The 13,739-nt window shown below is 58.6% G+C and overlaps 3 protein-coding genes and 1 pseudogene across 9 annotated transcripts in view; 1 reads left to right on the top strand and 3 right to left on the bottom strand.

Moving 5' to 3' along the window:
* The window catches only part of JPH3 (junctophilin 3), a 103,424-nt gene extending 96,395 nt beyond the window's left edge, over nucleotides 1-7,029 (top strand). Inside the window, exon 5 of the mRNA XM_019012392.4 lies at nucleotides 5,449-7,029. Within this exon, the coding sequence (XP_018867937.4) occupies nucleotides 5,449-5,529 (81 nt within the window). The 3' untranslated portion in view covers nucleotides 5,530-7,029. The remainder of the gene's footprint in view (nucleotides 1-5,448) is intronic.
* LOC101133029 (uncharacterized) lies at nucleotides 2,747-5,454 on the bottom strand (annotated as a pseudogene).
* Nucleotides 7,019-11,543, bottom strand: LOC109023589 (uncharacterized). The gene is given in 4 exon segments (XM_063699813.1): nucleotides 7,019-9,843; nucleotides 10,364-10,598; nucleotides 10,601-11,380; nucleotides 11,502-11,543. Coding segments are annotated over 3 exon segments (972 nt in total). The 3' UTR covers nucleotides 7,019-9,843; nucleotides 10,364-10,448.
* The window catches only part of KLHDC4 (kelch domain containing 4), a 64,252-nt gene continuing 57,531 nt past the window's right edge, over nucleotides 7,019-13,739 (bottom strand). Inside the window, exons 10-12 of one of the 7 annotated variants that reach the window (XR_010131628.1) lie at nucleotides 8,055-12,199; nucleotides 7,324-7,436; nucleotides 7,019-7,217 (exon numbers count right to left, since the gene is read on the bottom strand). The gene's annotated coding sequence lies outside the window, so the exon portion shown is untranslated. Of the gene's footprint in view, nucleotides 12,200-13,739 lie in introns of all 7 variants that reach the window. The other 6 variants (XR_010131627.1, XR_010131625.1, XR_010131623.1 and 3 more) reach the window with 6 other exon arrangements.

Genomic DNA, 13,739 nt, shown 5'->3' on the forward strand with positions numbered 1-13,739 from the left:
CAGGTTTCTCTCACCCATGGGGGGTGTTGGGGTTGGAGCCGGCTCCCACGTGAGGCCCCCTGTGTGCGACTCACCGTGAGCCTCACCCAGCACCCCCTACCCTAAATTCGTTCCTCCAGGGCAGGCAGCTTGGAGGGAAGAACAGCGTCCTTCTGGGCTAGACTCGGCGCGAGGCTGGGGGTCCTGGTGCCTCACAAAGTGCTGGCCTCCCCTTGAAGGGACCTTCACTCTGCAAATCCCACCCTGCTCCCTTGACCAGTGCTGCGGGAATGAAGGGCTGTGGGACGGTGGCTACATAGGACCTGTGCACGGCCAGGCCCTCACCCCAGCAGGGCTCTGCTCGCTCGTGGCTGCCAGGCAGTGCATGGTGCTGAACAGAAGTGCTGCAAGCCAGTCTGCCCCTCGGGTGTGAGGACGCAGGGGGGTGTCTGCAGGGGGCGCTCAGGGCGTGTGGGGCGGGCAGGGGGGCCATTGGTAGGTTTATTGTCGACGCTGCGGCAGGGGTCGGTGTGTGTCCCTGCCCCTGACCTAGGGGAGCTGTGGTTTTCCCCTTCTGCCAGCCCCACCCCCAGAGGAGTCACCGCGTGACACTCCTTTGAAGGAGCATGTCCTGCCGGGCGGCAATGCTTATTTCTGCCTCTCCTTGGAACCACTGCGGATGTCTGTCTGTCCTGTCGGGTTCCTAAGATGCCTCCCCGTTCCCCAAAGCCCACAGAGAACAGCCCCTATGCTCCTGCTGGGACCAAAATACCAGCTCACACTTACAACTTGATTTTCCCCATCGCAGCCAGAGACGTGTGCATGGCTGTGCGCGCGCGGTTATTTTAGGAACAGCCAAGCAGTGGGCAGGGTGGGAGGTGTAGGGACGGGTTCTATTTTTAGCCTGCTTAATGCACTGGCACTTTTGGGTGCTTTTAAATGAACCTTCCTGGGGTCAATGCATAAGCTGGGGACAAGTGCCAAGCTGGCCTCTGGGATGAGTTCGCTACGCGACACGCAGGGTGCTACATGCTGCCCTGGTCCTGCCCAGTCTCCAGCTGGGGCTAATCTGGAGGTCCCGTCAGCTGCAGCATCATGTCCCACCCACCCTGGAGGATGCCAGCTGAGCTCCTTGGAAGTGGCCACCCTGGGGTACCTGGTGCTGCTGCAAACAAGGTTTCCCTCCCTGTCTCCCTCCCCACAGCTTTGGAGCTGTGTTTTCTGCCAGGTCTGTGAGGGGAGATGGTGTGTAGAGGCGCGGTCAATCCTAAGCACTGTTCCAGACCCTGTTGGTGGGAAGCAGGAGGGGCCCGTGCCAGCCGGCATCCATGTCAGGGGACAGGTGTCAGGGCAGTCGGGTGCCAGGCTGGGCTGAGTGCCTTCAGTGCCACCCCCTCACAGGGGTACAGCTCTCTGCAGTGTCTCCCCTGGGCCACCAGCAGGGTCTGGGGTGCTGTCTTCTGGCCATCCCCCTCCACCATTCCCAACATGCTGCAGAGCTCACACGCCAGAGGCCCTGGGTCCCACTGACCACAGATGGGCCTGGGATTCTCGCCGACGTAGGGCCCTGGCAGTTCAGGGTAAAGTCCCTTGGGATGGAAGCACAAGTTCTCCCTACCGCTCTGCTGGTGAAGGAACTCTGGCCCTGGCTGTTTCCCTCTTGGTGAAATGATGGATATGACCTGATGGTGGAGTCCAGGGTTGGAGGATGGCTGGGGAGACAGAAGCTTCCCTCCTGCGGGCAGCCACGCCCTCGCCCACAGCGTGCGTACCTGCTTCCCGGCCCAGAGCACGGGCTGGACTGTGGCAGAAGAGGTGCCACTGACCACCCCACTCCGTCCTGCTCCCCCACTGCAGGCCGACTAACATCTGGCCCTTCCTCCTAGCTGGGGTGGGGGAGCTTTGCACCAGGGGTGGCATCAGTGGGCAGGGCTGGGCCCTTGGCTGTTGTCTGCCCCCTGCGGGCTGGCCCGGCCCAACCAAGTTGTCATGGGGCCCAAAACTCACAATACACCTGCCTGAGGCCACGATGCCATGGAAAGCTGGGCTCAGGGCAGCTTGCTTTCTCTCTGGCTCAGTGGAGGCCCTTGCTGTGTCCACACCTCCACTTCCATCTGCGCCTCAGGCCCGATAGGCTGGGAGGTTGCGGAGGGTGTGGGCCTGGTGCTGCTGTGGCTGCAGGTGCCCTCTAGGCAGGACCTCACCCCCTGAGGACTCTCCTCTCTGAGCTGCATCCCAAGGACAGTTTACAAAGCCCTTTGCTGACTGGGGTTCAGCTTGTCTGTTGAGCAAACTTTTTCTTTAAAAAGTTTCTTGGCCAGGCAGGGTGGCTCACACCTATAATCCCAGCACTTTGAGAGGCCGAGGCAGGTGGATCACCTGAGGTTGAGTTCGAGACCAGCCTGGCCAACAGGGTGGAATCCTGTCTCCACTTAACAATACAAAAATTAGCCGGGCATGGTGGCACGTGCCTGTAATCCCAGCTACTCAGAAGGCTGAGGCACAAGAATTTCCAAAACCTGCAGGAGGCAGAGGCTGCTGTGAACTGAGATCATACCACTGCACTCCAGCCTGGGCAACAGAGCAAGACTCCATCTCAAAAGTTTCTCAAGCCAGTGTCTCTAGGGCCTGAGGGCTCCAATCCCCAGTGTGAGGAGAGGCGCTCGGGCCTGGGAGCTGATGCCCAGCATACAGCCGGGGGTGCCCCTGCCAGGTGTGGTGCAGAGCACGGCGGGGGTGTGTGAGACCCCCCCCCCACACAGAGGATAGCGTCTGGATGTTTCTCTCACGTTAACGGGAATGAGATAGGCTCATTGGCTGCTCATCCCCAAATCCAAATGGAAAACCGCCAGTCGAGGCCAGGCAGAGGCAAGTACTCCCACCTGTTGCTGCTGCCGTGTTGAGCCCGCCATGCCGAGTGGTGTTGGCAGGGGCTTCCCGAGGAAACCGTGCCAGCGCAGGAGTGGTCAGAGCCTGTCCAGGCCACAGATGGGGCCACGATGAGCAATGCTGCCCAGGGCATGTTGGGGGCACCTCCTGGAGATCACAGGGAGGGGAGGTGGGCACCTAGGTGTGGGCAGAACTGGACCACGAGGAGGAGGGGCAGCAGCTTGCTCAAGGCACAGGGCCTCTGCTACAGGGTGGAAGGCTGGGAAGGGGCGAGGGTGTGATGGGTTCTGAGTGCCCCATGCTCAGGCACCCAGGGAAGACCAGCCTAGGTGCTGGGATCAGGCCCTTCAACATCAGCTACGATGTTGCTTCATCAGGGGCACAGCCTGGGGAAAGAATGAAACTGACCCAGGAGACAAAAGGGTCCCCGGGCCAGACGGTCAAGCAGGAGGCTGCTTCTCTGCCGCGGGATGTGGCATCCAGGCTAGGCAAGGGGACGGCAGGCTGCCATCCCCAGAGGGAGTTCTCCTGGCAAGGCCGTGACCCCACTGGGGCTCTGAGTTTGCATCCCTCCTGTGTGGCAAGAGCAGAGCCGGCCACTGCCAGCCCATAGCTCCCACGGTGCGGCCCTGGAGAGCTGACTTCATGGGGGATGTCTGCTGTTCTTTGCGTAGCTTTAGCTTTACTGAGAGAGAAAGCGTGTACTGTTCACTTCAGGGGGCCACAGTGTACAAGTCAGGGATTTTAGTGTATTCCCAGTTGCACAGCCATCATCCCCAGTTCTATCTAGATCTGCTCCATCACCTTAAACCTCAGGGCCACTGAGCAGGCACTTGCTGTCCCCTCCTCCCCCAGCTCCCGGACTCTGCTTTCTGCCTGGGGCCCAGCTTCTCACGCAGCACGCACTGCTCCTGCACTTTCTGTGTGGCATCCGCGGTTGCACGGCCCATGTCTTCCCGGCTGTGTGTTCATCCTCCACTGGACAGCTGGCTCTGCTTCCACTGCGTGGCTGTTGTGAATCCTGCTGCCGGGAATGTGTGTGCACACAAGGTTTTGAGTGGAGGCTTGACTTTGCCCTCTTAGATTTAGGCCTGGGAGTGGAACTGCTAGGTCCCCGGTGTTGTCAATTCTCTTCCAGTCTCTGGGAGAGGAGCCAGCAGCAGCTAAGCTTCCTTGTGGGTGGGGGGAAGGGGGAGGTGCGTTGTTCGGGCTCCTCTCCTTAATGCAGGCCTGAGCAGCCCTCGCCTGGTGCCACATGAGCTACTCAGTCTGTAACAGACCACCCCATCATGTCTTTGAAATTTGACCAGAGGCCAGACTTGGGGGCTTAAAGGAGTCCATGGAAAACCAGTCTATTAACAGGGAGGGGGAGGAGAGTAGCCATCCCTGAGGAATGTGCATCCTGGGACCTTCAGGACAAGCCCTGGTCCATCTGTGTCGCACAGCAGCAGGATGTCTGCGTGGTAGGAAGTGGGGGGCTCCGAGCAGCTCCTTCCAGTGGGGTCCACATCTCCTTCCACGTGGCTGTGAGATGCCGGGCGTGGTGGGGGTAGGGAGAGGCAGTGGCAAGTGTCCTCTGGAAGCAGACTGTGGGCAAGACTGGAGTGGGTGTCCCAGCCATTCCTGGGCTGGGGCCACCGTCCAGGAGGCGTCCATTCCCTGTGCAGCAGGTACTGTATCTGTAGGGCAGCACCCACCCCTGCCGTCCTGAGAGTTTCCCAGAGGGGCCACGTTCCCTCTCACCCCTGCCTGGTGTGAGCAGAACACAGCGGACTGCAGGAATCACTGCAGAAGGGCGCCCCCGGCAGAGGCTCTGTTGTGAGACGTGTCCTACCTGGCCCTGGCAAGCACAGGGAAGGTGGCAGCTTGGTCCGAGTGCCCGGGCTGTGCGGCTGAAGGGGGAGTCTGGCACTTGGGGCTCCGGCGGAGGCTGAGGACTTGTGAGCCACTTCAGGGAGGTGGTGGCAGCAGCAGCACTCAGAATGGTAACCTAAATCCAAGTCAGCTCGCAATTGGACACAGTCCTCCAGAGCCAGTTGGCGTGAGGGGTTTGTTGAGGAAGGTGTGGTGAGAGGGATTTTGTTGAGGACACTGTGCTCACGGACTTTGGGAGTCCTCTGTTTGAGTGCCAGGGCCTCTCTGCTGGGCCGCATCCGACACTGGCCATGGCAGCCATGCAGGCACTTCTGAGATTCTGAGGTCCCAGTTCCACCGGGCAGGAGAAACCTGCTGGCCGGCACAAAGGCCACACGTACCGAGACGTTTGCTTACAGGGAGGCCTGGGTGGTTCTCTCCAAGGGGACCCTGGGAGAGCTGGTACTCAGGGTCCCGGGGCCACAAGGGAATTCCAAGACCAGCAACCTCAGACTTACAGGCAGTTGGGGCTTCTCTCCCCCGTCTGGACTTCACGGGCCTCAGGTTCTGGTGGGCCTTTGGTGTCCAAGCGTTTCTAACATCCTCCCGTACACTTCCACCCCCGAGGGTCTGCTAGTTTGGTGAAAAGACGTGGGTGGGAGGCGTGGTGGCCCAGGCAGAGCCCCCCGCAGCTGTCGCTCACCTCTTCCCCTCGCTCTCTTCCAGGGCTCAGCGCCTATCCTGGTGGTCATGGTGATCTTGCTCAACATCGGAGTTGCCATTCTGTTTATTAACTTTTTCATCTGATGAGATGTCGCGGTAGCAAAAATAGAGAAAGGGTAGAAAAAAGGGACATTAAAATTAAAAGCAAAACCACAAGAAGGGAAAGACCGCAACTCGGACAGCCCAGCGACTTCCAAGTCCTCTCACAGAAGAACCACACGATTGGGTATCACTCACAGTTTGCCTTTTTTTCTGGGTAATGTTTTTTGGATTTTAGCCAAAATTCTTTGCTTGTATAACACTCTGCTGTGTGGCATGGCAGAAGGCGGCCAGCACGCAGCCCCTCCAGCTCCACGTGGAGACAGAAGGGATCCCGGCACAGCAGTGGTAACAGCGGACGTTGTCCTCGTGGTCACACGTCCCGTCTTGGGTGTGGATGGAGGGCAGCCCGGGGCGGAGCCTCAGCCCCGCGCCCCCTGAGCAGCAGGGCTGACTCCCGTCGACACGAGCTTGCAAAGTGGATTCACTGCTTTCTCTGTCTAGAACAGATGGGTGACAAGTACGGGCGGGAGGCGTGGGGCAGGGTGGCCCACCCCAGTGGGTAGTAGCCCGGCCTTTTTCTGTGTGAGATCTGTGCTGCACACCTGAGGGAGGGGGAGGGATCGGCCACCTCCTCCCTGTGAGACGGATGCAGGTCCTTCCCTCTTCTCGGCACTGCCCCCGGCCTTCCATGAGAAGCCGACTCCCCACACCGAGTTTTAAAGCAAAGCCCTTTTCTTCTGCTGCCCACTCACTGTGGGTCCCATTCGGCTGTTTCCCCCACCAGACCCCAGGGAAGCCGGGGCCCACTCCGATCCGCCTGGGCTCAGCTAAGCGCAGAAGCCAAGGGGCTGTGCCGTGGAGCTGGCCTCGTGCTGGGGCTCTGGGTGTGTGCGCTTGGCGTGCAGGGTGGACGTGTGGGCTTCCCTGTTCCCAGCAGTGAGGGCCCTAGAGGACGCCTTCTCCCATGGTTACTGACCTCCACGGGTTTTCACATCTTTGTACTGTGCCTGCCTCAACTTCCCATAACAGATATGCATATTCCTTCCAGATGCCTCAGTGCTACACCAGAGTGGGCCTGCTCCCAGGACAGGAATGCGGTTCAAACCCAGTGGCTTGAAACCTCCTGAGCAATTGTAGCATATCCAACCCCCCAAAATGTACAATGTAACTTGTTCAGTCCAACAAAAACAGGTTCCTTATGTTTCTGCCTTCTCCACCAGGGTCGCTCCATCACCCAAACAAACAAAAGAACAAGGTTTGCCAGGATATCCGAGTGCTCCCTGGCCCTGGCTCTCGTGTGCATGGACGTGCCTGAGGGGTCCGGGCACGGCCATACGCAGGACCCCTGTGCCCGGGGAGGCACTGCAGGGATTTCCCCATCCGGTCGTCTTGGGGCCAGCCCGTCTTATGGACTCTGCCTTGCTTTGCTTATGTTTAGCTGTTTCTCTGCTACCTTTCGAGCAGACTTCTTTACTACACTGCACTGGATTGCTATATTTTTAACCAGAAATAAACTAAAGATTAGAGCATGTTCCAGTTAAATTCAGTTTTATTGTTTTCCGTTATATGTTCACTCCCTGTTCCTTCTCGCGGCCTGGTCTGGTGGGGGCATAGGAGAGGGAGGGAGGACTGAGGAGGACTGAAGGTCATACGTTTCTGATAATGTCGCTTTCTAAAGGGCTGTGACATCTTTTTGTACATCTTTTCCATTTTTTAGTATCAAGTGGTTGCTGCAGACCAGAAGTGAACCAAATAAAGACTCCTGCTCTTTGCAGCTCTCACAAAGATCACAGCTGCTTTTGTACATTCCAGTAACTGCATGACACAAAACGGTACCTGTGAGCAGGAGACACATTCACACCATGAGACATGCACGGAGGCAGGTATCCCTGAGCGAAGTCGTGCAGAGATCTAGGCCTAGGGGCCGTCAGCTCCTGCCGCAACACAACCTAGAAAACCAAGCCGAGGCTGGCCCCTTGCCTTCCAGCAGTGAGGGCAGAGGGCAAAGCCACTTCCCTGTGAATTCCAGGAGGATTCAACCAAGGCTAAAATGCCCCGGGTCTGAGAGAATCGAATCTTTAATTGGTTTCCACATGGGGTGATTAAGCAGAAGGCTGCTTCCCGCCTGTCCGGAGCCTCGGCCTTCCCTGACAGGCACGCAGTCCCTCCGCCCAGGGGACCTGCTTCCCTCCACACAGTAGGGCAGGCCAGGACAGCGTGTGCCCGGCTGGCTGCTGCTGCATGGAGAATTTGACGAGTTTTCATTAACCCGAGAGCAGCCTGGTGAGAGCCATTTTCCGCCCCAATAGCTTCTTCGTGTTTCACCTGTGCACCCGAGGCCAGGAGGAAGTGGTGGCATCCCCTCCAGATGGCAGCGCGGTCTGCGGGGGGTGGGTGTGGACAGCCCATGGGCCAGGCTGGCGTCTCCCCACCCTTACAAGCCTGCAGACAGGTCCACCTCTGGCCCAGGAACAGATGAGCCCCGCCCTGGAAGAGCTGGAGAAGACCCTCTGCCCCAGGGCCTCTGGTGAACCTGTCTGTGCCCATGGCTGGCCTGTTCTACTCACCAGCCTCTGCACACTGGATGGACTGGTGCCTTCTGAAGTTCAGTAGCGCACAGAATGTGCCTGGATAATTTCGGGAACCTGAAACAGTCTCTTCATCCATTCTTTTGGATCTGGAACCATTAGCTCACAGGATTCCCAAAGATACAGATCAGGCATGCAATGCCTGAGCCGAGCTAACTGACAAGACAGTGGTGATGTAGAAAAGCAGGGCAGGGCCGGGCGCGGTGGCTCATGCCTGTAATCCCAGCATTTTGGGAGGCCAAGGCAGGTGGATCACCTGAGGTCAGGAGTTCGAGGCCAGCCTGACCAACATAGTGAAACCCCATCTCTACTAAAAAAAAAAATACAAACATTAGCCAGGCGTGGTGGCAGGTGCCTGTAATCCCAGCTACTGAGGAGGCTGAGGCAGGAGAATCGCTTGAACCTGGGAGGCAGAGGTTGCAGTGAGCCGAGATCGCGCCACTGCACTCCAGCCTGGACGACAGGGTGAGTCTGTCTCAAAAACAAGATACACACTGTAGAAAGACGGGCCCTCCCCTGCATGCACTCAACTCGCTCCCCTGTAAGGCCCCAAGCCAGGCCATGGGCCAGCGGTCCACGGGACATCCATACTCCAGGCTCTAACCATGCCCCTGGCTCTAACCACACTTGCTCCTTTTCACTTTTAGAAGCACACGGCCACCCCGTCTCACTGAGGGCCATCAGTCACCCCCAAGGCACTGCAGACCTAAAGTGTGGAGAACTCGAGGGAAATGAAATGTTTTCCATACTTTGCAGTTCAGGTTCTTGGTTGTCCTTTACTCCTTCCCCAGAAGTTTTATCGACAGTTGGACCCGCCGGACTGAAGAGACCCTGAGGCCTGTGGTGGTCCCCAAGCTGCTGGCGCTCCTGGGCCGTGTGTGGGCGGCAACTCCCCTCACAGTCTTCATGGGACAGTGTGGATTTCACCTCATACGTGCAACAGACGCTCTGGAGGAGACAGCGGAAGGACCGTCTCCCTCCTCTAGGTCATGCTCAGTTTCTCTGACTCTTCCTAAGTTTGATCTGACTGTTCTTGCCTTTGGTCTTGGAAACTTGACATCAAGGTGCCTATTAGATTTTCGGTCGTCGCCTTCCATAGCTGTAGGTGCCGTGACTGTTTCTCCCTTCAGCCGGCCGACAGCACCAGGCGCAGCAAGCTTCAGGACATCATGACGCTGCCCTCCTGCAGTGCCTTTAACCTCGCCCGGGCCAGGGTCTGCCTCTAGCCCGGGACCAGGACCCCGATTCCAGATAAGGCGGAGGGAGGAGGGCAGAGGGAGGAGGCAGAGGGAGGAGGGCAGAGGGTGGAGGGAGGAGGGCAGAGGGTGGAGGGAGGAGGCAGAGGGAGGAGGGCAGAGGGAAGAGGGTGGAGGGAGGAAGGTGGGTGGAGGGAGGAGGGCAGAAGAAGAGGACAGAGGGAAGAGAGGGAGGGAGGAGAGAAGAGGTGGAGGGAGGAAACGGTGGAGGGAGGAGGTTGGAGGGCAGATGGAGGAGGTTGGAGGACGGAGGGAGGAGGTTATAGGGCAGAGGGAGGAGGTTGCAGGGCGGAGGGAGGAGGTTGGAGGGCAGAGGGAGGAGGTTGGAGGGCGGAGGGAGGAGGTTGGAGGGCGGGGGGCGGAGGGAGCAGGTTGGAGGGCAGAAGGAGTCAGTCAACTCAGGCACCTGGTTGGCTTCTCTCGCGCCCAGGCCGCGTGTCAGGTGAGGCAGTCGGTACGCAGAAACTGAGGAAGCGACTGTCCCCAGGTGCCAAGGAGGTTGCCGGCTCAGCCTTCAAAACAAACAACGAAAAGTGCAGCTGCCTTTGTTGAAAAAAAGCCAGGCTGTATTTTCACCATGTGCCCCCTGCCTTGAAAATGAACCACGGAACGCACAGCGGGTGGGGGGTGGGTGCTGGAAAGGGACAGAACAAGGGTCCGTGGCAACCACGAAGCACCTGCAGGCCAGCGCTTCCCGATGAGCAGAGGCGGGGGCTGGCACCTGGCGCTGGCTGCAGACAGGCAGTCAACGCCACCAAAGCAGAGGACCTCAGCCACCCAGGTTAGCAAGAGGGTAGCAGGGCACTCAGGAACAGGTGAAGCCATACTGTGGAGAGAAGCTGAATGCTCCTCCCAAGCTTCAGCCCACCCATTAGGAACAAATGCTCTTTAAGTCTCTTTCTTCATGAAACCCAAAGTGGAAGTGCCTGAGCTGTGAATGCGGCCACAGCGTTCGTGCCAGCTTGTTCCCAAGCCTAGGAGAAGCAAGCAGCCCCGTGACGGACACAGGCCACAGCGTGGGCGTGAGCTCACCCCATGTGTATCCGGGTGCTGGGCCCAGGCCGCTGGGTTTCTGGGGTCGGCGGAGTGGGCCAGGCAACAACCTCACACGCCTACCTCACTGCCACTCGTCCGCCTCGTCCACTCCTGGCATTTGGAATACACATCCTGTCTCAGACACACCCTTCTCGTGCGCCCACGCCACCTGCTCAGGCCTATACCGCCCGCCCGTCCTCCCAAGCCTGCACACCCGTCCGCCATCCTTCCCCCATGTCTGTGCCCCATGGGACAGAGGCCTCCAGCTGCACCACCACTGCTCGTTAACAGCTGCCATCCACACCGAGGAAGCCTCTTCGAGCCCAGGGAGTGGCGAATGGGGCTCCGCTGTGCACGTGCTCCCTGGGGCCCTCCCAGCAGTGGTGGATGGGGCTCTGCTCTGTCCTTCTTGGTCATCTTCCTGGGCCTGCAACAAAGCTCAGCCCAGCAGCCAGGCAGCTCCTTACAGAGGCTAATGCCGGGTCTGGTCCCTGGTGACCCCAGGCTGCTGTGAGAACTTGTGACCCCCGAGACGAGAACAGCCTTCGGGTCCCAGAGCTTCCCGCATGATCGTGTGTGGAACAGACCGGCAGATTCCAGCAGATATGGGTTCAATGTTGACCACCAACCTTGACAACCCAAGGGCTGCCTCCCCCAACCATGACAGCCAACTCCTCCTCCACAGTGGCTCTGCCAGACGCCGAGTCCATAAAGGGCAGCCACTGTTTGGCAAGGAGGGCTGGTCTACCGGGGGCTCCCAGGCCCTGGGGTCAGGCTGAGAGAGGAAGATGGGTGTGAGGGTGCAGGGGTAGGGGGGCGGGCCCTGCAGGGCAGTGCCTGGCCCGTCCTGCACCCCCAGCCTGGGAACCCCCGGCTTTCTCACTTGGGCCTCTGGGGAGCCCGCGTCCCCAAGTGTGGCCACATCAGAGCACACTTCTCCGGCAGCACCTTCCCAGGCACGTCCGTGGCCTCCTCGGGGGCAGGCGCCCCCTCCTGGACACTGAGCTGACCTCTCTAGCAGGACTCTGCTCATCTGCACCATTTGCCATTTCCACAGAAACCCTGTCCCCAGAACCCGGCGGAGAAAAAAACCACAGGGGCCTCTCAGCTCAGGGGAGCCACGCGGAAGAGGCACCCTCGCTCCAGCTGCCAAAGGAACTGAGCCTGCTGCAAACATCTCTGTGAACTCGGACAGAAAACAGTGTTAACCTGTGTTTCCTTCCAAGTCGGCCCTGGCGCATGTGAACTGCTTGCTAATACTGTGTACAATCATTCCGTTCAATGACAAAGAGACAACTTTTCTTATTGATGAAGTGGTTTAAAAAGTTACCCTGAGCCTTTTTTCTTTGCTTTTAAGCTGGAAAGATAGCTTGATTACTTATGAAATGAAAAATAGTTTTCCTAAATGAATGTAACAGTTTAAATCATACTGTTACGAAAACAAGGAACACTGTCAAGATTAAAAAGAAATTCTGCTCCTTTTAGTAATAAACAATGTCTTGTGACACTTTGGAACGCTTGTCTCATTACAAACCAGCGTCTTTACTGAAGGTCCTCCCGCTGCAGAGCTGCGCAATGGATGTGTGGACAGAGCTAGTTGGCACGTGGAGGCTCTCCTGGTTTCCGAGCAGGAAACGTGCTGTGAGCAGGAATCGCGAGTGAGTTCCGTGGCGTCCCCAGGTCAGCGCGCGCAGGGTCCTGTCTCGCTGGCTCACCAGTGGTGGCCAGGGCAGCCACCAGCCCTGAGTCTCCGCAGTGGTGACCGGGGCATGTCTCCCCCAGCCCTGAGTCTCCTGGCAGTGCAGGCAGCGTGGGCACAGGGTTTGTCACAGCCTGTAAGTGAATGGAGGACACAAAAATAACCAGAGACGCAGGCTCTGCCCTCCGGGAGCGCACAGGCGGTTTTTAAAATGTGTGCGTTCATGTAATTAAACGTCTCCGTTTGTTTCTCAGGGAGTGGTTACTCAATTTCTTCCCAGCCAGAGCTTTGTAAACCTGCGCTTCTCACCCCTCAGTGAAGCCTGAGTCCAGCCTCTAAAGGTGGGTCCCCTGGGTGGGCTGCAGCCAGTGGGGGCTTGGAAGGGCTCTGAAGGTTGAGACAAGGAAAACGGGCGTGAGCTGGATTCGGGGAAGCCGGGTCACCATGGTACCTGCACTGTGGCCCTTGGCCATGACAGTGTGTCAGCTTCCGGCAGGGACTGCTTGTGTGCCTCGGGACACCAGTGACCAGGTGTGGCCAGGCCCCAGATGGCATTGCTGCAGCTCTCTCGTGAAAGAGAAATGGAGGTGACTGCAACCTGCGCCGGGAGCCATCTGGGCTATGAAAACGAGACTGGCCTCCAGTGCCCCCAGCCTCCACACAACACTCTTACACTGCCCAGGAGAGCAGTGGTCACTACCAAGTTCCTTCCATGCACAAAGGCAGGCAGGTTGAGGCCGTGATCACAGCTAGAGCTCGGCTCCTTTTCCTTCCGGGCTGGGGAACCACCATCCCCCGCTCCTTCTGGAGGAAGGCAGACTCTTCTCCGATGGAAACCATCAAGCACACGGCGCCACCTCCTCACTCCAACACCCGAGTGCCACGTGCAGCGCAGGGTCTCGCCTCGTCACCTGAACGACACGTGGAAGGAGGCGCCTGTGGAGAGCCCTGGGGAGGGTCCTGTCTTGGGGAAGGAGGCGCCTGGGGAGGGTCCTGGGGAGGGTCTCTCTCACCAATGGGCATCTTGGTATTTGGTCCCCCAGTGACTTTGTCACCTAGCCAATGACATCCTGCTTGTACCAACTCAATTAAAAAAAAAATCAGATGTCAAACTGCAATCAACACTGCTGTCATCTAAACACAAACACAAACCAACTGCCTGGCAAGGATTTCTAAGCTCAATGGGTGGTTCCCTTGATGTTCATTCCATCCAACACCCTCCCGACCCCAAACACGAAAAAAGCCACCGCTCATGGCCAGTCCCTCCAATTCATCCTCACACAGAGCATGGCACGCATGGGCGGCAGGGGGAGAATGGAGAACAAGATGATTCATCCTTTAAAATCCCACAAAGCCCTGCGAGGAGGAGCTGTGGCCCTGCTGCCAAGTGGGCCGGCCAGAGTGCCCCCCGCCGGTACGCCCGCCCCCCCTGCAGTCAGGGGTCTGGGGGCCATGTGGGAGGGCCGCAGCCGAGGGAAAGGCTTCCTAACAGCCAGCAGCTCGCCACAGCGGGAAAATGGGCAAGAACATGGCACCGAGTACGAGTACGGCGTGTCCCAGCCGCGCCGCGCCAGCAGCTCCCGGGAGACAGAGGCCCTGGGCTTTCGTGCCGGCCGCTCAGGCCCTACGGCGGCTGTCTGGCCACCAAGTAGTTCGGTAAACTGGGCCCCGGCA

This window comes from Gorilla gorilla, chromosome 18 (genome assembly GCF_029281585.2).
Source record: "Gorilla gorilla gorilla isolate KB3781 chromosome 18, NHGRI_mGorGor1-v2.1_pri, whole genome shotgun sequence".
Lineage (NCBI taxonomy): Eukaryota > Metazoa > Chordata > Mammalia > Primates > Hominidae > Gorilla > Gorilla gorilla.